Raw genomic sequence first — 26,554 nt, 5'->3', positions numbered from 1 at the left:
TAGAACACTTCCAGCAAACCAAACCAGTCCTTTCCACGAAAACCCCTGTGTTTTCTTCCTCTCTGGGATAAAGTAATCTGTCCTCAGCCTCTATAAATCATCATGTTTGGTTTAATGAGGCTATTTGCTGTCTTCAGGGCCGGGTTTGTATTAGCCTTTTGCTTGTGGAATAATTGACGCTTTGGCACAGCAGAAACATTTGAGAAGGGAGAGGGGGAGGATATTTTTTGTTTTGTTGTCTTAAATGTCGCCATGTCCTGTTTTGATATGCAATGGCCACGTGTGATGCTCCAGGAATATAATGCAAGTGGTTGTTTGTGGTGAGTGCGGGAGGGTGCTTTTGACTGTCTGTGGGGGATGTGGTTACCACTTTAAGTAACATTTGTGGCCGTGGTGTGTTTATATCCTTTGTTCCAATGTGGATATCCTCATTTGGTTTAGTTGGGCTAACAGACCAGTTCCAGCTCATCTCTCTGGGGGAAGGAGGAGAGGAGGTGAAACAAATATTTCTAATTGTACGCGACAGGCCTCTGGAGCTGGAGCTGCTCAGCTGAGCCTCCAGAGAGCCCTGGAGCTGTGTAGCCAGCTAATTCCCTCATGGTGCTAAAGGCAGTGTCGTGATTCCTGCCAAGCTCCTGGGAGTGGCCCAGCTAAATCACCCAAGGATCCAAGGCTGTGGCATCTGTTGGGGTCAGAGGACATGTATGGTGCATGGATGGGTCAATGAGAGAGCCGCTTCTCAGTCGCTTTGCTCTGCTCAATGGGACAGCCTGGAATTCTCGACGTGCCTTGCAAATCTGGGGCATTGCCACAGTGCCTGTAAGCATTAAAGGCTTTGGCACTTTAAAGAGGTCTTGTTTGTTTCAAAGTTTCCAGCCTCAATGATTCTGTGATTCTCTGTGTGTCCTCAGCTACATCTGACTCTCTACAGAGGTCCGTGCGCTTGATGCATGTATCTAATGTGCACCCCAGGTGCAGTCATGGTGTGCATGTGTGGGATGGACTGTACACTCACAGTGGTTTGGTTGGACCTGATCTTAAAACCCATCCAGTTCCAGCCCCTGCCAAGGGCAGAAACACCTTCCACTACATCAGGTTGCTCCAAGCCCTGTCCAACCTGGACGTGAACACTTCCCAGGGATGGGCAGCCACATCATCTCTGGGCAACCTGTGCCAGGACCTCACCACCCTCACAGGGAAGAATTTCCTCTCAATATCTATCTAACCTTGCCCTCTGTCAGTTTAAGATCCAGTGGAAGGGCTAAAATGTCAGGTTGCAGACCTTTGCCTGGCACTTGGTGCAAATGCTTTTAAGTCTCTGTTAGATTCCTGCACTTCCAGTGGGGTGTTTTAAAGGAGAAGACCATCTGTCAAGAGACTTGGAGCTGTTAGCTCCAATGTGCCCTCCTTTACTTCCCGACTTCCATGCTATGGTTACAACTGGATTTTCTAAAAGGCTTTCAGGAATTGTATCCTCTGGAGAAGGAAGTAACAGTGAAGGGAACTGTTACTTCCAGGCGTGTGTTATTTTTCTGATAGTTTTTATTTTTAGCCTACTTTTATGAGGAAGCAACATATATATGGAAAAGCTGTTTGCCTCTCTTGCCTCTTCTTTCCATTATTTTCCTGCTTTTTTTTTTTTTTTTGCAGTCAATATTGATGAAATTTCTCAGGAAGGCTCTTCATTCACTTAATTTCACTAAAAGTGAGTGGAGAGGGGATTGTTTTCCTTCTGTGAGGGGAAGGGGAATTGTAACCTTTATCAGAAGAGATAGGGCAGTAGAGCTCCAGAATTCCCTGGCTGCAGGAGTTAGCAGGAGAGAATGGGAACACTCTCCAGCAAAGCATTATAATATGCCTCAAAACCAGGCTTCTTTTGCTGCTTTATAAATCACTTTGAGTTCAAACAGGTGAGGATGGAATTTTGAAGGTGTCGCTTTGAGCATCTCTCTTTGGCATGTTCTTTGGGAGAAGAGAGGAACATCCTTCGCTTTTGTCAGTGATGCCCACAGGCTATGTCTGTGGGATGGAGATAGTAACTCTGCACAACCACATCACCCACTAGTTTGATTATGTAGTGGTGTAGGGAGAGGGAAGAACTTTGCTTTTTAAGGAGGGCTAAAAACAGGCATTTCTGGTCCGGAGGGTATTGAGACATTTTCAGGGTGGGACAATTGTTGTGCCCTTACTGAGTAAATGTGATGTTAACAGAAACCGTACCTACCTGACAGAAATATGTCCCTTGGGCCTGCTTCCAGGGATCGTTTAATCCATCTCTCAGGTGGCACCTCACCCTGGTCCTACACTGGAATGTGTCACTGTGAATACCAGCTGTTGACATTTGAAAATTACTCTATTCCAGCTCCTCCCTGCTGCCTGTATCCACGGGAGGGCTCGGTCATGGATTCGGTACATGTTAGTTAGGAGGAGCTGCTTGGCTGGAAGTGCCCAGAAGCGTGACCTGGCCAGACAAGGGATCTGCCTGGGTCTAGGGCAGAGTATGAAGGAAAGCCAAGTGCAAGTCAGCTTTCCTGGGGGAAATCAGGAAGAGGCACTGCCCTGAGCCTTGTGAGAGGACCCTTCCCATTCATTTAGAGCACTGTACGTTCCTTTCCTTGAAGGTAACGCCGTTCTGCTGTAATGCGCCTGTGAGGAGTGCTGGTATGTGTGACATAAACAGATTACTTAATAACTGATTTTGCAAGAGGGGAAAAGTAAAGCTCCACCTTATCCTGAGAGATAAGGTATTCTTGGCTCTCTGAGCGTAACTTCCCTGGGCTCGCTGCCGCCCTTAACTTTGTGGTGGGGTGGAAGATGCTGGATTTCAAGTCTGACAACTCCACTGCAAAGCCTGAGGAGCACACCGGCTCCGTGTTAGGAAATGGGGAGCAGCACACCTGTTCTGCCTTCCAAATGATGGACAAAGTAAAGGTTTTGATAGCATCTCTCAGATAGCACTGCTGTAGGAGTGAATTCAGGAGAATATGCTGTTAGGGGAAACTTCTGGATCCTGTTACCGTTGGGGCATTTACTGTTGTGTTGCTAACTCTTCAGAGAGGCTAATCGAGGGATTTTGTAACAACGTTCCATAACTGCTTGTTCCATTTTAGCACTTTCCTCCTCCTTGCTTTCTATTCCTGACCCTGTTGTGTCATTGCACTTTGCTGGTAGAAAGCTATGTGAGGCCATAAGCCCAAGATTAGTCCTGGATGGTTGGATCAATGAGGAGAGAGGTTAAAAGGGCAGGGATAACTGTGAACATCTTCACCTGTATTAACAGCAGGCCAATGGTATGAGAAATGAGCTGTATTTGCGCACTTACTTTGATTTCCTCTCATCCATGCTGTCTGTTTTTGATCTGTGACTGTAGGCAGACCCTCCTCCGTTTTCAGAAGTAACCAGATGACCTGTTTCATATCAGAATCTTTAATTGCTTCTAAAGTCAATGTGATTAAGAAATTAATCGGGTAAAATCTGATCACAGAACGTGCTCATTAATATTCTTTCATACCTTTAATTTATGTGTAGAGACAAACCAGGCTGTGTTTTGCTTCAGTAAAAGTGAACTGGGCTTTACTGCTGCAAAAGCCAAACTCAGAGGCCTCAGGCAATGCCTTTGTGCTCTCTTTCCATACAGCAGCTGGCACAATTTCCCTGTGAGGATGGTGAGGCCCTGGCACAGGTTGCCCAGAGAAGCTGTGGCTGCCCCATCCCTGGAAGTGTTCATGTGCAGGTTGGATAGGGCTTGGAACAACCTGGGCTAGTAGAAGGTGTTCCTGCCCATGGCAGGGGCTGGAACTGGATGAGCTTCAAGGTCCCTTCCAACCAAACCATTCTGTGATTTTTTGAACTTGGGAATGGCAGGCAGAGGTTGGGACCCAGTGCTGCTCGACATAGCTAGGTAAAAACAAGATGGGTGGTTTGGATTTTCCCAGCTTTGAAACATCAGGATTAAGGATTTCAGACCTTCATATTCCTTTCTCTCCAGCTTTAATCCTCCAAGGCACTTTGCAGGAGGGTGCTTACTCTTGGCAGCGTCCAGCAGGTCATTGTGTGGAATACCATTCTGGTCACTGCTACTGTCTTTCCTCGGCTGTCAGGAATCAGCATTAGCTCTGAGGTTGCTGGGTGGGATGAGGAGGTTTTTGATGCCCGCCTACTCCATGCTTGGTGAGAAAAGCTGCAGTCTGAGTTCAGAGGGTGATACACTGACTTTACATAAGGCAGCGATAAGCTGGCTGTGCAGGCAGGAGAAGTGGAGAAAACATTGTAAGAGCAGCTGAGTCAATAACTTGCATGGTCAGCCTGTGGTGAAGGAAAGGTGGTGGTTTCTTTCCACTGGTGATAAGTTTTGTGCCAATGTGTGCAGAGTGCGAGGTAAAAGAAAGTTTCTATACCATTCTGTCAGTTACTGTTTTTTTCCAGCTCCAGTCAGTTTAGAATCACAGAATCATTTAAGTTAAAACAGACCTTTAAGATCATCAAGTCGAACTGATTGGAAACTATCATCAGCTCTCTGACCTGGCAGTGAAACTAGTTTTGTTAGGGGCCGTGCGAATTAGAAAGGTTGCACTCACATGGCATGTTGCAGCCTTGGATAGGAGCAACTGCTCTCATTTCAGTTAGGATTTAAGTCTAGGCTTGTTTGACTGTCTGCTCCCATCTTTGCCCAACAGCTCTTTTTTAAGGTATAATAACGCTGGATGTAACAGTTCAGCATGGAGATTGAAAATCGGATATGGCCTCTCACATTTGTCAGATGTGAGCCCCAGATGTGCTGATGACCCTTCCCAGATTTTTCTAGCACATTTAAAATGAAAAGGTAACCCAAAATGTACTGGGGAGGCCCTGTCACGTTGTCTGAGCTGGGGCTAGGTAACACAGGAGCATCATTGCCTCTCTTACCTGTGCTTCTCTTACCAAAACTTCTGGAGCTGGGCTTAACCTGGAAACTGGTGCTAGGGCTGTAGCTTGCTGGGTTTGGGCATCATCGCAGCCTTCCTGGAGCTCTGCCCCTTCCTTTCCTTCTGGTGATGTTCCTATTCTGGTTGCATAATGCTGGGCCAACTTAAAGAGAGGCTGAGAAGGGACACATTTAACTCCTGTGCTTCCTGAAGGGAGCATGTGCTGCTGGAGAGGTGTCAGGAGCTTTTGTGTGAGCACCATTCTGTTTGCATTCCTTCATGGCGCCCTGCTGGCACCAGTGTGGCCTTCTGGGAACCCTGGCTCTGGCCACCTTCCATCAAACACCTGTTTCAATATAACTGCAGCCTTGGAATCAAGGGTCGCTTGCAGGGAGCTGGTTTGAGGTTTTTCCCAGAGAATGGAGGCAACTTTGCATGACTTAGTCATCATACCACAGCTCTTACTTCTCCTGGAGCAGGGTCTAAATCCTACCTGCATCTGTGAGCCTGATAGTGTTAAGTACAGCTTGGTACTCAATTCGTTCAGTCTTGGTAATTAGTGAGATGGAAATAGGAAAAGATTTTCTGCCAAGATCGGTTCTCTTGAGTGGTCATTTGGAGCATTTGGGAAGGGGACATAATTTTAAAGGATGCCAGAAAATCCAAAGGTACCACGCTTCCTAAGAACTAAATCTAACAGTCCAGCACAGATCCCCTTCTCTGTCCTGTTCCCCAGAGCCCTGCGTTCTTCAAGTCTTCCTTTTCTTTCCATGGAAGCCAAACAGTTCTGACCAAATCAGATCAGATCACAGCAGGACAGGTTCGGTGGCTTTTGTAACCTCTCACAGCTCCAAAGAAGAGAAAAGAAAAGCTGCTTACGGGGTTGTGGGTAAGAGTCTCACAACAGCTTACATAAAGCTCAGGGAGAATACCCCCACCACATGTTCATTGTTCTGTCTGAACAATGCCCACCTCTTTAGTCACTGCCACCCTGCTGACTGACTTTGCTTCATCTACACAAGCAGGGGTTTTAGGATCTTCAGGAAGACAATTGAAGACCTTGTTTTATTTTATTATATTTTCTTGATATTTTTTACTTAAATTTATATAAGCTCTGTCTTTTGGAGCCATCCTGTTGCTCAGATCTAACTCACCTTTTGCACATGCTTTGCTGGAGTGGCCTCTGAATCTTGTTAGGAATCTGGCAGGTCCAGTCTGGGTCATGGATCATCCGTTCGGAACAGAGGAGTGCAAGCTTTAGGCAGATTGCTAGGAATACTTCCCTTCTGTCTAACTATAGTCCTGTTACATGGGAATGCTTTAGATACAAGATTAAGCTGACCTTTTGAAGATACTTTTGAAGTTCTAGAAGCCTGATGTTACAGAAGTAGAAAAAATGTCTGTAGTTTCCATGCTGTCTTGCCCTGCACAGCTCATTTCCTGCTCCTCATAGGTTTTTCAGTGAATGACTGCCTGTTAAGATGTGAAGTGCAGTAGTGCAAATATATAAAATGAGCTTTGGACAGGTTCCCTGTTTGATTAAGAAACTGCATCTTCCTTGCTGATGCTGGTCGTAACTTGAATCTTAGCCATGAATTTGGGGTTCTTCTGTTGCAGCTGGCATACTGAAAGAGAGCCCTGATGTTTCTCATTTTCTTTCCTTTGTCTATGGCATAGTAGCTCAGGATTGTCGCTCCTGAAGCCTCTGTTTTATATTTTGCTCTTTCCTGTCTCTCCCTCATGGCAGGCTCCTCTCCTGATGGCATTCATCAGTCTGTGAACCTTCTACCCAACCTTAAGGTCATAGTTCCCATTGCCTGATGGATTCATGCTGACCCTTTTCCTTGGCAAACTGCCACACCATGGAGAATCAGTTCATTGCATACTACTGTTGTGTATAGGAGAAGGGATTTGGATCTGATTTGTCTCCAACTAGTGCATTCAGTTATGTTCAGATTTCCACAAAGTGCTGAGTGAATCCTTTTGCTGTTTGCCTGACCGATGGACTTTTACTTGCATGGAAAATTGGTCACTTGAATACTGGCATGTTTTGAAAACCCTGTGGGGACTGGTGGGTGAGCCTGGGACTGTACCTGGGCAGCGTGTCTAGAGAACTGGATATGGTTTGGTTTTCTTTGGAGATTCAGTGTCTCTCCATGTGCATGAATGGGAATAGCACTTGGCTCTTTCACAGCGCATGGGGACATCCTTGTGTTCCGTGTTTCTAACACAGCTGGCGTGAACAGTTCTTGGTGTGGGGTGTCCCGCCGGCTGTGCATCCCATCCTGGGACTGCAGAACAGCTTCTGTCCTGGAAGGAGGGGCTGGTTGAGGTGCAGGTCCTGCAGCTGCCCCACTGCTGCTGCCAGCACCTGTAAAACCCCTCTGTAAGTCAGGTAGAGCTAAGGGCACCCAGCACGTGACAGCATGGCCTTTTGTTCTTATTTCTTGAGCTGATTTGAAACTAAGCTGGGCTTAGTTTGGGACTTCCTTAGAGCTACTTTTAGTATCTCCCCTTTAAAATGGATCATCCCACTGATTTATTTGTCCTTCTGAGCCATGGGCTTTTTTTATGTTGTTAATTTACTTTGATTCTCACACAAAATGAGAAGCACCTTCTGCCACCATCCCTGGGTTGGAAAACCAGCTGCTACAAAGCGTGCTGGCCTGGCTGTGATTGTGGCAGTATTCTGGCTTGTGCCACCTCTCTCTGCAGGTTTGGCTGCATGCCAACACCTTCTTGGGCACAAAGCCTTGCTGTGCCATCTTCTGCTGACAAAGCACGTGGTGGGCTGTGTCCCCTGCCCCTCTGGTAACTGCAGAGCAGATTTCTACATGCTAGATGTGGCTACCTGAGGGTGTGCTGGCTTTCAGTTCCACCTGGGGATGAGACTGATGGCTAGGCTGTGAAAATGGGCTGAGAAGGTCACACCTTTCATGGAATGACAGAGTGGTTTGGGTTGGAAGGGATCTTAAAATCATCTCTTTGCAACCCCCTGCCATAGGTGGGGATACCTTCCACTAGACCAGACTGCTCCAAGCCCTGTCTGAGCAAAGCCCTTTTTTCAGGTGGCCCAAAATATCTCGCCAGAGCTGGTGGGGAAGGTTTTGGCTGTGAGGCCATCTGTAACCACATGAGCCTGCTGGATTGGGTATAATGTAACTCTCCCTGTTCTTTAGAAAAGGAGTCTTTAAAGAAGACAAGGTCTGGGTAAAAACTGCTAATGCTCAGCCTATTTTCAGTCCTTTATACATCTTTAATACTAGATTTTAGTATTGTTTCCTTCTGAGGTGCCAGTGTGAGATTCTTTATGGGCTGGTATTACCACGCTCTGAGTCTTGAACACAGTCATGAGGAAGGGATTCCTTCTTAGATGGAGCAGGCAGACTTTATCCTTTGATCCCATAACTTTCAGCTCCTTTCTCCAAGTGATTGAGTTTTGGTTTTGCTAAGCAAAAGCCATTCCCTGTTACCCTTTTTTAAAAAGAGCTAGTGCTTAAAAATGGAGAGGATCCTAAGAAAGTGATCTCTCAGAATGATTGTGGCTGGAAGGGACCTTAAGGATATGTAATTCTACACCCCTGCCATGGGCAGGGACACTTTCCACTAGACCAGCTTGTTCTAAGCCCTGTCCAACCTGGCCTTGATGATGATGGGCACATATTCCTGCAGGCAGGGAGGGAATGCTGCATTTCACAGACCCCAAGCTGGGTGATACACAAGTGGATTTTCATCAGTAAAACTGATTCAGGGAGCCTCCCATGCACAAACTCCAGATCGGGGTGCTGAATCATGGACTGCTGTTCTTCAGTAGCTCTCAATAAAGCAAAAGATGTGGTTTCAACAGAGTTTTTCCAGGAGAACCTCCCTGATGATGACTACTTCTTGCTTTATTAATATTTAGATGAAATTATTTTGTTTTGAACTTAGGGCACAGTAAAGATTCTCTGTGGGCACAAAAGTCAAAGATTTTAGCTACAGTTGGTGTAAGTCCAAAGAAGCCCCTGCCAACTGCTGTCTCTTAGAACAGAACCAGTGCTAGCGGGACCTGCAGGTCTGGCTGTGCATCCTGTGGGTGGGGTTTGAGTGTTGTGAAATACACACTGGTGTACTGAGGTGCGCACAGAGGGTAGTGGATGTCCTCAGGAGAGTGGGGAGGGCCATGGGAGCAGCCCCTCAGGAGATGCTGTGGTGGGTGTACAAGCGAAAACTCCAGGCCTGGGTTACCCAAAGTGTAGCACTCGGCTCTGTGCTTCCCATCGTCCCCAAACCTAGGATCCTTGTGGTGCCTGTGTGTCACGTTACATTTCTCAGGCAGTGGTTCTCATGGGAAAGGCTGGGTTCCCCCGGTGAGTCGGAAATGTCCCAGGAGCCCAGTGCATTGAGAGTATGTGTCAATTGTTTCCTTCCAGGCGCTTTGGGAAGGGAGCCTAGAAGATTATCTCAGCATTTGGAACAATATAAACAGATGCCAAGCACTTCAAGTACATGGAGAAGGAAAATGTCTTGCTTGGCTTCCTTGAACAGACTGGCAGGGCGGGGGGGACTGGGGGACAAGGAAAGGAATGTTTAATAAGTCTCTGCCTTCAGACTAGAGAAAAGCAGCAAAGTAATGCAGATGTTTGTCTGCGTATGTAGAAGTGAGTTCATATTACCAAAATCTGTACTGTGCACACGTGGTCCAAAGATTAAAGAGATTGTCCAGTTCTGTTGGCAGCATATTAGAGTATTAAGTCTACAGGCTTACTATGATGTGTTTCTATTATCAAGCTGACCACAGAATTCAAGAGATTCAAAGGGGGATGTTGTTTAATACAGATACCTTTTGCATCAAGCTTTTGGAGGCAGTTTTGGGTGTGAGAATCCCATGAGAAGGGCTTCCACTGCCCTGTCTGTCCGGAGTCACCCCCACCCTCCAGCTCTTGCTTGTGCTCAGATAGTGTCTCCTCTTCTTTGTCCCTCTGAGGCACTCAGGCCATCTGCCACATTAAAGCTGATGTTTCCAGTTGCTGGAAGAGCTTTCTGGGTTTCCTCTGGCACGCAAGAGCTAAATCGGAGATTCAAGTGTCGATCTGGGCGGTTTTACTACAGATGTTCCTGTGGCTTTGCCCAAAAGGCAGCAGACATGGGACACTTTCTGTCACTGTTCCACTGCCCAAGTTTGAACCCTGCTCAGACCCAGCTTTCTGTTTCTTCCATCCCTGGAACTGTGCAAGGCCAGGTTGGGTGGGGCTTGGAGCAATCTGGTGTAGTAGAAGGTGTCCCTGCCCACAGTAGGTGCTTGGAACAAGATGGGCAAACATGCAAAAAAAGGTGAAGGACTCTCCAGGTTTCACAGCTGGTCTTAGGGGTGTGTGGAATCTGAAATGGCAAACGCTGGATTGTTTTTCATTGGTAAATTGGTTTGTTACAGAAATGGAGTATTTTGTGCCTAAATTTTCAGTTGTTCAGTCACCATGACTGGATTTATCACGATGAATTAGAGTCACGCATTTAGTTTGTGAGTCATTCATTCAGATAAATTTGTTTAGTCAGTCACCTGTGTGTTTATCTGAAACACTATATTTGGCCACATTGAGACAGAAGTGGGGAAACCAAACCTGGTCCAAAGCACAGAATACAGCTCTTATTTATCAAGAGTTGCCTTTGTAAGAGTTGTTTTAACAGTGAGATGTCTGAATGATCTGGACAGAAAAAAAAAGATGTGTAAGTGCTTTCTGTAAGCACAGGATATTCATCTTGAGACGGAAGTGGAGAAAGCTTTGAAAATAAAACATTTTATCAGACACAGAAAGGCACAACAATTAGCAAATGTAGTTGAAGTGCTTTGGTTTGAAATCCAAGTCTCAGTGCAAGGGGAAAGGCCTTCTTGGGATTTACAGCCAAAGTATGAAATTTAGCACTTATTCTGTTACTAGTTAATTTTTATTTTGGAAAGTGTTGAGTAGGAGTTGGTAGGAACTTCTGTGATTAATCCTTCCTCTTCTGCTGGGTTATAATAACACCCTAATAGTACTTAGAGCATGGGATTTCTATAGTGGCACCTCCGTAAGGTACTTTGTCTTTTGTTATATAATGGACTGCACAGTCAAGTGATGTAAATTTTGTTGGTTTAAGCTCTTCAATTAACCTGAATCACTTGGCATGAGGCAGTTGTTAAGTTCTGCCAATGTATTTAGTGAAACAACTGGAAAAATTAGTGTAAAATGTTTGAAAAGCACGCTGTTTGATATTACAAAATGAGTATGATGGCCTTCTGTGGGGTTTATTTTTGTATTTAAATGAATCACAAGGACAAGACTTATCAGCATCTGCATTGGCATGTGCTCTCAGAAATGATGGGACAAAAATACTTTTCCAAGTGGTGGCTACAGATCTCCATGCTCACATTTGGAGACAAGAAAAACAGGACTAATTAATGTTAGGCCAGCAAAGAAGGATAGTTCACTTGCCTGTTGGAGTGGAACAGGGGTAGAGCAAGGAGTTATGAGTTCAAACCGAAAGAGGGGAAATTTAAGTTAGATATATGGAAGAAATTCTTTCCTGTGAGGATGGTGAGGCCCTGGCACAGGTTGCCCAGAGAAGCTGTGGCTGCCCCATCTCTGAAAGTGTCCAAGGCCAGGTTGGATGGGGCTTGGAGCAACCTGGGCTAGTGGAAGGTGTTCCTGCCCATGGCAGGGGTTTAGAATGAGATGAGCTTCAAGGTCCCTTCCAACCCAAACCATTTTGGGGTTCAGTGAAATGCAGCATGAACTGTGCTGGCCCGTGCTGCCCAAACTGCACAGTGCTGAAGTTAATATTTGTGTGCTTGTGTCCCCCAGGTCACCACACGATTTACATCGGGGTCCATGTGCCGAAGAGCTACAGGAGGAGGAGACGTCACAGAAGAAGACCTGGGCACAAAGAAAAGAAAGAAAAGGAGAAAATCTCAGAGAATTACTCAGACAAATCAGACATAGAAAATGCTGATGAGACGAGCAGCAGCATCCTTAAACCACTCAGTGAGTACTGGTTCCAGTTGTCACTCATTACAATGGTCTGTTGTCTAGGGCTGAAACTTGATCCACAAAAACAATTGTCTCAGGTTGCAGGGTTGGAGTAGTCTTAGCCAGTTGCTGTGGGATAGCTGCTGTGGCTTGGAAAAGGCACAGGCCAGAGCAGACATTTCATCCCTCTGTATCACCTGAGCTGGCCCTTGCGTGGATGCCAGGCAGGAACAGGCCGAATGTTTAAAAAGCAATTTGACACTGTGTGTAAGGAGATAGCAAGCAAAGGCAAAGACTGAGTAGTGCCTAGGTAGATCTGTTGCAACTTCTGCCCTGGCTCTAGGATGTGCTCACACTCTGGAATTTCAGTACCCCCTGGTTTTGGCTTCGTGTGTCACTGACTTGCAGAGCTAACAGCTCTTTTCCCTTTAATTAACCAATTTTAAGTTTTGAAAACAAAAAGAAGAATCAAATGTAGCTTTGCTGTATGTTTGAGTGTGTGTTGGCATTGACTATCTAAATATTGACAGGCCAGGTGAGTTCTATTTTGGATGCCCTGGGCCTCTATTCCCACCAGAATTGTTAACCAGAGGACAGAGATCTTTAGCTAGGGTCATCACTGAGCTGAGACTGTCACAGGGTCCCATTCCTCTTGCTGTATTCTATGTTGGCTACAAGCTTGTCCTGAAATCTGGGAGATGGCTACTTCAGTGGGAGCAGGAGGGAGATGGGAAGGCTGGCAGGGTCTGAGTATAGCAGAGCAGCCCAGGATGTGATACAGCTCTGGTTACTGAGGCTCATTCCAGATGGTTGGACCTTCATTTGTAAGTGGAAAAATGCTTCCTGTGTGAGGGAGCCGTACAACTGGATCTTGGATTGAAGAAATAATTCATTTTTCATTTTGAACTTGTGTTGCTGGATAGTTGCTGTATATAGAGACAGTAACATGGGGCAGATCAGTCATGTCTTTAGGCCAGAGGATGGCACCTGGAGAGGAAGGCAAGTCACAGATATGTGCTCTTCCCACTCTAGTTCCCTGGTTGTCCCAAGGAAGTGTTTTTGTCAGTGCTCAGAAACCAGGAGTTGGTTTTACACCAAATGACAAAATTACCCAACCTCAAGAACTCAAATATTTTAAATTTAACTTTTGTATTTACACCTCTGTTCTTTAGCATGCCGGTGACCAGGCCTGTAGAAATTCCTTTTTGGCTTTTAAATGTTTCATATTCTAGGGTAGTTTTTCCACGGGCTTAGTGTGCCCATGTTTGAAAACCCATTTCTTCCATCAGGTTTTCATATCCTGCATTTCATTTTGCCCATCATTGTGTCTATATCATTTGAGGAGGGGTTCAGGGTATGTTTTCTCCTCTATTGTTTCTGTGCAGTAATATGTTCTTACCTGCACTTACACCCGCATGTAAAAATATGCAGTCTTTTCGCCTCTCTCCATCTGCAGTATTCCCGTAGGCTTTTCCACCCTGACCTCTTTGCACTGCAGAATTTTGGAGTGGAATCACATAAGTATTCCAGGTGTCCCATGCAATAGCATTCATATCCCATCACTGGGCCCTTTTCTCTGTTGTTCACCTTCTCATGTATCCAGATACTTTTCCAGGTCCTTGCAGGGACCTGCTGTTTCACGCTGGTGGCCAGATCTTTTTACGAGTTGGCTCAGTTAGCTTAGAACTCTGTAAAGGGGGGGTGTAGTTCAGATTACTGTCTTGAATTACAAGTTGCCTCATATCCCTGGGTTTTTTCTCTTCTGAAATTAGCTTCAGAGCTGACCTGAATTTTGTGTTTCTGACCCTTTCTGTTGCTTGCTAAGAAGCCTTTCTTCTGTGTCCACCAGCTGTGTCACACAAGTGTGTCCGAGAGAAGCCCTTTTCTCTCTAGGCAGCATGTACCAGCTTAGGCTGGTGTCCAGTGCTGGCAATCCTGGCTGGAAACCTCAGTTAGAACCCTGGGGTTTTAATCTTCATCCATTAATAGGCATTGATTGAAGGGTAGGTGGCTCAAATTCTGTTTCAAAAGAGTATTAGAAACTAAGAGCTGGGAAATATTGTGCAGCAACTTCAATGGAATTGGGAAAAGCTGAAATGAACTATATGTTGTATATTTGAGGCAGCTGTCAGTAGACACTGTGGGGTATCAGAAGCTAAAATATGTGTGAGGGCTGTGTGGTTTAAAACAAGCAAAATCTGATCTGACATAAAGAAAACTCAAACATTGTGAGTTTTGGTCCAACATATCTCAGTTTGAGAAATCCTGAATTTAAACAGCTCCTTCTGTTTGTTGATTTTTGCAATTATCACCTTTGCCAGTATTAGACACTCTCAGTTCAGCTTGGGTATATAACTGGCGATTTAGTTTTTCTTCTAATACAAGGACAAGAATATAGGGCTTAATTTGCAAAATCTTTAATAATGTAGTTGTTAAAATAATTTGTAGAAGTTCAGGGAACAAGTTGATTGCTCTGTATATTGAGACCTTTGTTCTTCCTGAGTAGGAAGCTTAAGCCAGTTGTGATGTGGTACATCACTTGGATTTCTTGATCTGCCCCTAGGGACCACAAAGCCTAAGCGCCAATGTCTTACCTGAAAATGATTTCTCATCTTCTTGGATGAAAACCCTGCAGTCAGACTTTGACTAAATCTGAGTTTGACTCACCAGGTCGAGTTGCTCGTCACGCAACAACCGAACCTGATGGAACATGTCTGTGGATACCAGCAAGAGAATAAACAGGTCCAAAAAAGCAAACCTTCCTTAGAAAAGTTTTGTTCCAGTTCCAAACTGGTCTAGCTGTGTGTCTGTATTTGGGAATTGGTGCAGTCTGGAAATGTCAGTCCCATTTTTTTTTTCAGTCTGTGTCCAGCTGAGCCAAACAAGCCAAACTCTGGTAGTTTATAGATAACCTTCAGCTCTCCCATCTGGAGAGAGTTGGGGAGATCGAACATGTACAGATATGTTTTATCTGAAGGAAGTTACTGCTTGGGAATGATGCCTCCTTCACAGATCCAGACAGGGATACTCTGACAGACTGAGGAGGAGGCGGGAAGGCGATTTTCTCTCTACAGAGCCCTTTCAGGACATTCCAGGCCTGCAGGGCTGTCTCTGCACTCAGGGAACTTTGGTGTTCACACCCTGGTTCTCAGGCAGGACTGCAGGTGATGACAAATCCCTCTTCCAGGTGAAATATCCCAGCACCTCTCGTCTAAAAGCACCTCCTTCAACCAGCCTAGCCCTGGTTTCCATGTAGGGCCAGTAAGGAGGAATCACTTTTTAGCAGTGGTTGTCCTGCCTGGTTGTGCCTCATTGGGTCAGCTGGTGCTTGTGTCAGGACAAAGAGGATGGTGTAGTTTTCTGCTACTTGCAAGGGATGAGACAAGGGAGGAACAAGGAAGGCAGATGAAATTTCTCTGAGTCCACTTCCCTCTTCCTCATTCTTTATTACAGGCATGCAGAGATTTTCCCATGAGGAAATGCATCTCTACATGATGTGGGAAGGGGTTTTTTCTCATTGTCTGATTGCCCTCCAAGTCACTTTGGCTCACCTCTCTGGCCCAAACCCAGGTGCTGCAATACTCTGCTGACTTTTTAAAACCACTTGTGGATCTGACAAATTCTCACTGCCAAGGAATAGGTTCTCTTAGTGCTTGCAGCCCTGAAGAGAGGATAAATATAAGTGCAGAATCTAAATTTTGGAATTCCTAAAGGTAGGGATGAGAGGACCCATACAGCAAGAGAGAGGGGGTAGGGGTGATAATGTCATCTCATCAAAGGTTTGTAAAGGTTTCCAGTTGTTCAGAGAATTCCTCTTCCACCCACCAGCAATAGTTCTTGAGGGTTTTAGTGAAAATCCTCTCTTGAGCCCTCAGATATGGGTTTGGAGGATATGGGTTTGCATGTTTGCAGAGGACTAATTTCATTAAGGTGCTGTTTGAGGCTTGTGCTGCCATTGCACATGGAGTGCATCTCTCCCAGTGAAGGTGAGGTTTGGGCTGGATGGATTAAATTTGCACTGGAGGCAGGTAAATTTCTGGTACTGCTTCCCAATTCAGAGTGCCTGCTTTGCAGAAAGAGTTTATTATGGACAATGTCCCAGCTGATAGGTTGCCCAGAGAAGTGGTGGATACCTCATCCCTGGAAGTGTTCAAGACCAGGTTGGACAGGATTTGGGGCAACCTGGGATAGTGGAAGGTTTCCCTGCCCATGGCAGGGGGTTAGAGTTATAGGATCTGTAGGGTTCCTTCCAATCCAAACCATTCTGTGATTTCCAGTGAGGAGTGCCAGTCTGACTGGAACGGTCCATTCATAAAAAGATCAAATTAATTCAACAAGGATATTTAGATATAAATTTAGGAAGGCTCAGGCTTGGTGTCTACCTTGAAAGTTGATTAAGGCAGCTGCTATAAATAGCAGGAGACAGCTACAGGATGGAAATAAATGAACCTGCTTAGCAGAGCAGATGCAGCACAGTCTGGGTTGTGCTAAGATTCCTCTTTCTGTTTGTGTTACTGGATTTTTCAGCCATCCAGTTTCTTTCCTGACTCTTGAAGATATGGGATGGGATTTTCCAAAAGCTTTTAGCTTCAGCTCACCACAGTGAGAGCACTGACAGTAGCTGAGAAATACCAGGCAAGTTGGCCAAAGCTTAATTGTTTTTGTATTGGTATCTTGTATAGGGAAGGTGGTCAGGGAGACTTTGCCAGGAATGTAAGGGAATTGTGGTGTTTTGGTCTTCAAGAACTGCACAGCAGGCTTGTGGACTGGTCCCAAGTGCTGGTGTCAGTTGAAACAGGCCTTTTTCTGCCCCTCCAGTGCTGCAGGGAGTATGCTTAGGTCGAATGTAGTACAATTGCAGAGGTAAATTAAACACAGAACTAATTAGTGCTTCGCTTGCAGACGTGGCCTCTGCGTAGCTGGGCCTGTGCAGCTGGCCGTGTCCATGGGAAAGGGCATGGGAAGGTGCTTGGGGCAAGCAGGCTGTGGGCAGGGCGCAGGTGAGCAGGTCAGCCCTGCTTGCTGACACAGCCCTTGCTCGGCTCCCACCTGGTCAAGGAGGGCTTGCGAAATGCTGGGAGAGATGCCTGATTGCTGGGATTGGGTGTCTGACTGCCTGGGATACAGCTGGCTGCGGCCCACCCTGCTTCTGTGGTGGTCAGGGGCCTTAGAACAGGCTCAGAGTGGTTTGGGTTGGAAGGGACCTCAAACCTCATCTCATCCCATCCCCCAGATACCTTTCACTATCCCAGATTTTTCCAACTCCCGTCCAGCTGGCAATAAACACTTCCAGGGGTTGGGTGTCCGCAGCATCCCTGGGCAACTTGTGCCAGGGCCTCACCAGCCTCACAGGGAACAGTTTCTCCCTAATATCTAACCTAACCCTGCCCTGTGTCAGTGTGAAGCCATGAAGATGCTGTTGGTGGCAGTTAGAAGGACTTCTTGCGGTGTGGGAGTGACAGAGACATGTGGGAGGGAGGTACTTCCAGCAGCAGCTAAACCTGGCTGCCTTCCACCTGCTAATTACTCCAGCTCTCATTTTGGGAGAGGGTCAGGATAGCATTTTTCTTGTGCCCTTGCTGCAAAGCCCCCAAGCTCCCACTGAGGTACGTGGGTAGGATGACAGGATGTGGTGATATGAGGTGGGTCTAGATGTGACCTGTTGCCCTAGGCAAAGGCTTTCCTTTTTTTGGCAAGAGTACAGGGTTTCACTCCTACAGCTAATTAAAAAAATTGCTATCTTTGCAGCAACCCTTGCTTGAATTTCTGAGCTTTTTTCATTTATACCTTGACTTGCGCATGTGCCAATCACATCAGGTCTTGTTACGAGCACTTTTGTTTGTTTAGAACCCTTTGTACTTCCCTTACAATGAATATCCACCTACTTTGGGTAAACAGCATACAGCACAGAGCTTTCATTCCTTGCTTATGACAGCTGGGATAGGAGGTCAGGTTTGGATTTTTTTATTCCCTTGTGAAGTCCAGATTTCTGGTGGGAGTTATAAAAGGTAGAACTAAACTCTTCCTTCCTCCTTAGGTGCGTCCTGAGGCTCCCACACACAATAACAGCAAATGATCTGGTTGTTAAGAGAAATGCAAGTGCCTCAGGTACATGGGATTCATTCTTTTCCTGCCCAGAAGGATCTGGGAGTTGGGATTTTTCCCTTTAGGGTAATTTCTGAAGTTGTTTTTGCGATTGAGGGTTGGGGGAGAGAAGTAGTTGTCCCTGGATGAGTTATGTGCACGTTCGAACTGACTGATTAAATTTGGGCATGGCTCGGGTGCCTGTAGGAAGTCCACGTGTGCGGATGTGCTCAGAGGTGGCGTGTGGCATCTGCACATCCCTCTGCCACCAGCTGCCCTTTGGCCAGTCCTGGGAGCTGGTGTTGGAAGTCTTCAGAGGAGGAGCTATCTCAGGGGCCTTGTGCAAGTGAAAATGCATCTCACCCTAATGCAGCAGCGTTCCCCACACTCTCTGTCCTTCCCCAGCCTCTGAAGTGCCACCAAATGTCCTTTGGAAAGGACTGTTCAGCCACATAAACCAATCCAGCCCTATCTTTGCCATTGTGCATGGTTCCTCAAAAGGTATCAGCAGCGTAGGCTGAAATTCTACACTTCAGCTTGACTTATTCCTTGTATATTGTGTTTCCAATAGTGGTCGTGTCACTCAGTGTTTGTCAGTCACCTTCAGCTGCGGTGAGGCTGGTGGGTGCCTCAGGTGTCATGTAGGATTTAGAAGGAGTCTTGTATTCCTAGGATTTCAATGCTCTTTGGACTGTGATGATGTCAGAGTGGTGCTGAGGAGCGAAAAGGAGTCTGTTGTCATGTGCCGTGTGAAGCTGTCGCAAACGCCTGAGCCTGGAATATTGTGGCTATGCAGGAGAGAGTTTTCTTACCTGTGCAGAGACCAGGGTGAAATCGTTCAGGTCTGAATTCTTCAGAGATGTCTGGATGTGTCTGAAAGGAGCAGCCACTGGAGGAGGAAAGGGAAGTGAAACTGAGAAATTATAAAATGATAATGGGCTTTTGGTGAGGATTGTTCCTGGTGGCAGTCCATTTAAAGACACAGTGTCAGCTCTTCAGGGAGCTTTAAAAATGTGCCTCCACTTTTTCTATTCTTAAAAAACAAGCACAGCAGTTTCCATGGCAATAACACCAATATAGACAGCAGGGCTGTTGAGCAATTCCACTTAGGTGGTTGTCAACTTGAAGTGATCAAGATCCACAGCCCTGAAGTAAAAAAAATGAATTTGAATAACAAACACTTCTTGCTTCCCTTTTGGCTTTGGCACCTGAAGGCTACCACCCTCCTGCCATGTCTCTAAGTTTTCTCTACAGTTTGAAGAACTGATAGAAATAGTTTTTGGTTGAGTCAAAGTTAAGATTCTATAGCTGTAACTTCTCCTTGGGAGAGAAGTTAAATTCCTAAACCATAGCTGGTTAATATTGAATTAGTTGTGGCAAAGCTTGGGGTAAAATAGCAAGAATTATTTGACAAATTTGGTCTGGGCAGAACAGAGAAAATATCCTGCAAAGCAAGTTTGGTTTTGGAAAATGTCCTGCAAAGCAAATCCTTTGGTTTTGGGGTAGGTCTAAGTGACACAGTATTTTAACTTACTGGTCACTTCTGCTTCGATTAACTGCATGTTTGCTCAGATCTATGACTAAGCCTTTCTTAATTAAGAATGGTCTTTGCTGCTTTTTTCCTGACCAGGAAATTCTCTTAGAAATCTTCCTTGGCCCAAGGTGACACAATTAGTCATGTAAATGTAGAAGAAAACAATTCAATATAACCTTTACATGGTATTTAAAGCCACAGGGTGTGTAACTGTCTATTTTGTGGATTGAAAGTGGTTCTTCAGCTTCAGCTTGAAACTTCTTCTGTCTTTGAGTACCAGCAAAGGTGCCTTTGGGAACATCTTATGGGGTCTGTATTCCCACTTTATGGGGTCTGTATTTCCACTTTGACATGGTAGGCTGTTCATATTTTAGATAGAATAAAAAAGGTGCTGGTTCCTTTCCCAGTATGGGGAAGACCTGCTTTAACTGGAGCTTGCTGTGCTAATCTTGTGTCTTGAACTGATAGCATGTGCCACTGTAATTACCTAAGCCACCTTAATGCTTTGCCTAATTCTGTTTTCTGCATTCACGTGAAACTGCTAAGGGACAGAAAAGTCCAAGGAATTTACCATGTGGGGGAAAAAATCTCATTTAGAAGCATTTTGATTTGAAGCCAGAGCTGTTTCTTCAGCTGAGAAGGGCTGAGTTGGGGAGGTGATGGTTGGCACTGCAAAGCTGGCCTTTTTGGATTAAACTCCATGCAAGTCTGCTGGACAGTGTGGGAACAAGCCATCCCAAAGCTCTGCATTTCTCTGTATATGTAAACAAGGGATTATTTTTTACTGTCAGTATAACCAACACCTGGATTTTCTTCTCTGAGCCCTTCATTGTGTTTTCGGTTGCCTCTTGAGAACCTTATTGAACTTCTCCTGTTGGGACCATTTCAGATGTTGATCCTTGGTCTAGTTGTCCTTGAAGCTGATGTCCTTTTTATTATTATTCTTTCACCAGTAAATTGCCCATCTGAAGAGCTGGGGTAGGTTTGCCAGTCACTTCTTGCTTCTGCTGTTGGAAAGGGACGTTTGGCCAGTTTTGGAGGGGCAGGAGAGGTGTTAGAGGGTCGGGATGGGTAACAGGGGGGCTCTCTGTGCTTTCTGTGGCTTGAAACAGTCTCGTCTCATCCCAGGAGGGGCAGAGAATTATTTCCATGACCTACTAACCTCCAGTTCGGATTGTGGGTTTGGGAAATGAGTGCACAGATGGCAGTGCTGGGATGGCAGCAGATGCTGCTGATCTAATGAGTAGAATCAATTGATGTTTTAGCAGAGTCGTGGAGAGTGGTGTAGGGATGTCTGTGGAACTGCAGGGCTGCTCCCTTCTCCCTGATACCAGCCCTTTCTGGGCCCTTTCCCTTTGCACTTGGCACCCCCAATTTATCTTCTGCTCCAGACTGAGCTGGCACAATGGTAATGCGGATAATTGTGATTGCACAGGGAAGCTGTTAGGGAATTAGATGATTAAGAAACATTTGGAGGGTGAACCGGAGATCTGGAGGCCAAAAACCTGCTTTACTCAAGTGCCAGCAGGCTGGAATGACCAAATAGGAGCATTAAAAAAGAAGAAAAAACAATCAGTTCCATACAGAATACTGAGCTGATAGCAAAGGGCTCTCTCTGCACCCCTATGGACATGGCTCTAGCATGGGCTTTGTATAAGTGTGAATGCTGAAATAAATACATTTGTCATTGTTCAGGAACACCAAGCCTCAGTGTGCCCTTGCAAAAGCTCTTGAGGCAAGGCTTGTGTTCAGGCTGTCTCTTCTGCAGCTGTGGGTCGAGTCCAAGGATCCACTCTGGGGTTTCTCTTTTTGATGGAATTATTTTGGTGATCTTGCTTTGAAGTTTGAGGCAGATGCTGTGTTGTGAATGTGTTCATGCCTTGAAGATACAGCAACTTACCAAGAGGCAAGAGATGCCTTTCTTTTATCTCTTCTTTGATCTTTTTGACTTCCTGATAAGCCAAAATTGGCTCTTTTAGCTGTGACCTGAAGGACTGGCAGACAAAGAGCCGCTACAAAAGGAAGTGGAAATTGAGATTTTCATGTAAAAAACCTGAAGAATAAACAAGATCGGGTGGAGAAGGCCTCAGCTCTGGTACTTGATCATTGAAAATTATTTCCTTTCCACTTTGTTAGTGTCAGCCATTTCCCAGAAAAATGGTGTATTCATTAAAATAAATCTGTATGATATCTGAAACAAAATCCTTGAGAGCTGTGAGCTGTTCTGCTCAGCTTTGAATCCTGATCCAACATCTGTTCAACCAGGGGAGAGTCTTTGCTTGGATTTATTTGCCAATTTCTTAACCACTGGGTGAACTTTAAAATAATGATATTAAGTACATCAAAATTATGTGTAGGAAGAACTTGGTCATCTGCAAGCTGAAGAGGAAAGCAGATGTTAACTGAAACGTAAGTGGTTCTGGATAGATGTGTTTTTACTTGCATGGCTGGATTTATGTCTCAAAAAACGCAGAGCCCTTGTGGCGCCTTTTCCTTATGGTTTGGATACCCCTGGAAGGGCATTGTAGATCTCTGCAGTTACATGGAAATAAAAATATGCATACATCAGCACAGCCTTTCCTGCTCTCTGGAAAGAAACCTAGGAATGGACAAGTCCCAGCCTGAACATGGTATTGGGATGTGTTCAAGTCTTGCTTCCAACTGGCGACCTTGAAATTTAAATATAGTAATGGGAACTGAGTTCATCCAATGGAACAGGGGTGTTTGGTTGAGCTCTGAGCTGTGGGTGTATAATACCCTGTGAATTGCATGGCTGGGCATGAAAGGAGAGGTGTTCTGAGCATCCTGACCTGTGGAGACCTCCAGCAGTCACCTCTGTGTTCCTGCTCTGAGGGCAGTTCCATAACACTGGGACTGACTAGGCTCGGCCTTCAGGCTGTTACTGATAATGTGGCTCCTCCGTGTTGAAGCAATGTGGGAATTTAAATCTGTGCTTTGCTTCCTTGAAACCAACCAATTTTCCTGATTTCAAGCAGTGCTGAGTGGAAGAGAGCTGGGAAGTTGAAGGAAGCAGAAAACATAGGTGTCAAGTCCCATTTGCACAGCACAGGGAAGAGCCAGGCTGGACATTCTGCCTTGGAGATTCACCCACAGGAGTCTGCTCGGAGTGCCTGGCCCCGTGGGAGCTGGGAAGTATGGTTTGACAGGGAGGTGGATGACTGATAATGGATCAGCTTTATGTGCAGAATATAGGGAATAAGGACAGCAGTTGGCAGTGCTGCAGCAACTGCATGGTCCTTGGCCGCAGAGCACTGGTGGCACTGTGGCTTTGGGGGTAGTGCTGGTGGTGTCTTCCAGACAGATAAGTAGCTCTTAGGATGTGAGGCATCAGTCAGGAAAAAAAAGGATACGCACTGAAGAGCACCACTCATAGGGAAGAACAGGCAGAAAGAGCTGGCTGGAGGCAGTGAGACTTGGTGTGCTTGGTGCAGAGAGGGCAGAGAAGTTATTTTGAGACCGTAAGATATAGATAACCACAAGATTTAGATATCAAGGCACTTAGCAAATGTCCTGCACCAAATCTGGGCAGAGATGGGCGACACACTGGGAGAAGATAAAGGTATTGTGTGGGCTGTGGTCCAGATGATTGAGTCTCTCTCTGCAAGAGAGATGGGCCCCTGTGAATTCTCTGTCTGAGAGCTCCAGATGGGCCATACTGAAACACCTTGCAGAGACATTGCACCTTCATTCACATTCCAAGGGCTGGATGTGGTATGCCAGGTACTGTCCCATTAGGAGGGTGGTAGCTGTGTCCTGTGGCAATGGTTGTATTTCAGAGTCAAGCTCTCCATGGTGCCTGTGAAGCAGGCTGTGTGTAAACAAACTGGGGAATGGCAAGTGATGGATCCACAGTTTTGGGAGCTGCTTAGGGGCAGTTGGGTGTAGGGTGGGATAGATCAGGGCGGTCCTGATGAGGGAATGTTCTTATAGAAGTTGCCTGAAACTGCTTGGTTTCAAGTCCATGAAAACAATGGAAGCATTGAGGCCAGGAAAGAGTTTCATGGATGTGGGAGAATTTCAATGTGTGTCATTTGGTCCTTGGGCCTCTCAAAGCTTTCTGAGCCGTCTTGCAAACCTGCCAGGCTCCAGACATTGAAAAGAAGCCTTGCTGCCTGCTCCTTGCTCCCAGGCAGAGTGCTGACTTGGCTGTTCAGCTGAGCACGGACTCTTCCTTGCACTTTGGTATTCCTAAGGAACATGCCTGACCCCGTTTTGTTGGACTTGCTCTTATTTGGGTTTCCCTTTATCTGTGTGGGACTTGTTCTGCCTACTTTGTATATCATGGTTTTCTTGTCCCAGCCTGTTCCAAGGTAAATTGCCAAGGATGGGAAACTTCAGAAGGATGAGTCTATAGCAAAAAAGGAATTCAGTCAAGTGATTTCATTCCAGGATGGATTTCATCGTGGGAATGGTAGATCACTCTGTAGAATAAACTGCTCACCATCAAACAGTTTAAACAGTATAAACAGGACAAGTATTTAGTGGCAACAATTGCTTCTTTGGCAAAGCCTAGCTAAAGCTCTCCGGGGGGATTAGTCTAGGCTTAGCATTAAAGCTGGGCTTGAAACATACTCTACATTCCTAGTGACAGGAAAGTAGTGTCATCCAGAATAGTTGTTTCATGTCTGCTGCAAGAAATGGGGATTATTTGAGGATGGACTTTAGATAAGTGACTCTCTAAACCAGTGACTATAGAATCCTGTTTGCTGGTTGGAGGCAAAAGACGCAGTTCAGGAACCACAGAACATGCAGTTATTCACATGGGCTCTTTTAGAGTTAAATTTTGTCAGTTGTACAGTTCAGATATCAAATTCACACTCTAAATTTCTAATTTGGACTAATCCTGGAATCATTTAGATTTTCCTTTGGCCTGGCCCAAGGGTTTCCAGCGTGTTGCAGCTCCCAGGGATTCATGTCATGTGGGGATATGGGAAGACGGAACAGGGAACTGATTAAGGTCTAGGGATGGGCAGTGTGCCTTGGGATCTGCCCAAAAAAATGGTGCTGGGGGCTTTGTACTGAGTTCAGTCTTGTTTTTGTTCCAGCTGTGTCAATGTGACTTATTCAGTGGTGAAGTGGGAAGACTTCCAAATCTTTTGCCTCGTCTGCTTAAAATACATATGCGTGTATATGCAAAGCAGGCAGTATTTTGTAATGAATTGTTTGCCTTTGGAATGAGATAGCTCTTTGTTTTGTGGACTCCTTTAGGGCTTTGGCAATAAATAAGAAGCTTCCAGCTGCAGACAAAACCACATTTGGGGTTAAGTGTGAGCAATTCTTGATTGTTGAATGCTCCGGCATCACCTTCTCTGAGGGTTCGGTCCTGCTTTGGTGTAATTATGGGAGCAACCTCGGTGGGACAGGGACAGGTTGCCAGGACACCTTGTGCCAGCACTGATAGGAACAGCACAGGCAGAGCAAGAGCCGTGACCCAGGACAGCACCAGGAACAAATTTAACCCAAAGCATATATTTAGCCTGGCTGCTTTCAAGAAGATTTAAAGCCATATTTAAAGCTGAGCATCTGCTGAAGTGCTGGGCGGATTGCTGATATAAATAGTTACCCGCACTGAAGCTGCTCTAGCTACGTGGGGAAACCTGGGAGCGGGCAAGATTTCAGGGAGTGCTTTCAGCTGCTTTGCCATGCTAGGATGACTATTCCTGGTGTCAATTCTCCCTGTCCTTTCTCCTTTCCTTAGCTCGCTTTCTAATGACCACAGGCTTTTAGAACCAAAGAAGGATTCCCTTTGTCACAAGTGGGAGAATCAGAGCACAGGTGGGACTGGAGTTGGACTGGTGGTTCCCTGCCCACCGCCCCAGCTGACCCAGGAATTGTGCAGCTTTCCCAAAGCATGGCTCTGCTGGGAGCTGTCCCCTCTTACATAGTTTTACTGTAAACTGATCCCAGGAGCGTGAGTCTTCTTGGGGAAAGCTGCCAGTGTGCTCTGTATGGCTCACACTGCTCTCCCTTTGGAAGTGGAGTAATGTCAAAGAGCTTTCTTCCACCAGCAGCACTTTGGAGGACCATTTTCATTTTCCCAATTATTTATACTCGCCTTAATGCCAGCTCAGCTGTCACTAAATGGATTGTGAGGTGTTTTCACAGTTTCTCCCAGTTGTTGTGAAAATGGGCTTGTAAAAAAAGGATTGTTCCCATGGGTTGGGACCCTTCTCGAGTCAGAGTTGGGGAGATGAACAGCTCCCTTTGGAGCTCCCCTTGGAAGCAGTGATGCAGTTGTGGACCTTCTCCTTGAGTCACAACTGAGCCAGGCTTCTTCTCACCTGTTGTGGGAAGTCGGGCACTGACTCCTGTCCTACATGGAAAATGTCTGTCAGGAGCTGGTGGTGGTGGTCACCAGCACCCTGCTCACCCTTTTATGTGGAGCTGCCTTGGAAAGCTGTGATCATCCTGCTCCAGAAAACCTTTTCTTTGCATTCAGGTTTCATTTCCAGTCTCAAAATACTGTTTTTCTGTGTGAGAGTGGTAACACACGTGGGTTTTGGCCCAAAACCTGTGGCTGTGGAGTACAGTGTTTTTCATGCTTATGGTGTGTCTTAATTATAGGAGGGTTCAAGATTAAGAAGCTGGAAAAGATGGCAACTGTGTAAGGTTTATGGATGGAGAAGATCTTGTTCCCCAGCTTCTGCCTAATGTCCTTCCTCAATTGTTAGAGCAAAATAGGTTTTAGCAAGCCTTATCCTTGTGAACTCTTTGTGGAGAAACCAAGTCCTGTGGATGACTTGCATCCTGTTACAGCTCACACCTGGTACCAGCCGTGGAGAGGGTTGGCTTTCAGGACATCCCATATTTTACAGCAGTTGGAGCTCTAGGCTTGTAACTGAAACTTGGCAGCATTTGGGAGGTTGGGGGTGTCTGCTTTGCTTTGCTTTGCTTTCCTGAAGTGTGTATAATACCTATGAGCAACAAAAAGGGGTTCTCTTTGCCCTTCTGGAGAAGATGAGATAGATTTTTTGCAGTCAGAAATAGCCTGGTGCATCCATTTCTTAGATTTCCCACACCTACTA

At 45.8% G+C, this 26,554-nt stretch overlaps 1 protein-coding gene across 7 annotated transcripts in view; it reads left to right on the top strand.

Annotated features, from left to right (window-relative positions):
* Positions 1 to 26,554, top strand: part of SLC4A4 (solute carrier family 4 member 4) — a 128,304-nt gene that overhangs the window by 30,171 nt on the left and 71,579 nt on the right. For all 7 annotated transcript variants that reach the window (XM_085057728.1, XM_085057729.1, XM_085057727.1 and 4 more), the window contains exon 3: positions 11,726 to 11,905. In XM_085057728.1, coding sequence (XP_084913854.1) covers positions 11,726 to 11,905 — 180 coding nt within the window. The remainder of the gene's footprint in view (positions 1 to 11,725; positions 11,906 to 26,554) is intronic.

This window comes from Lichenostomus cassidix, chromosome 4 (genome assembly GCF_008360975.1).
Source record: "Lichenostomus cassidix isolate B80296 chromosome 4, HeHo_3.0, whole genome shotgun sequence".
Classification (NCBI taxonomy): Eukaryota; Metazoa; Chordata; class Aves; order Passeriformes; family Meliphagidae; genus Lichenostomus; species Lichenostomus cassidix.
Note: the sequence above shows the minus strand (reverse complement) of the source record. Positions and strands in the feature narration are given on the sequence as shown.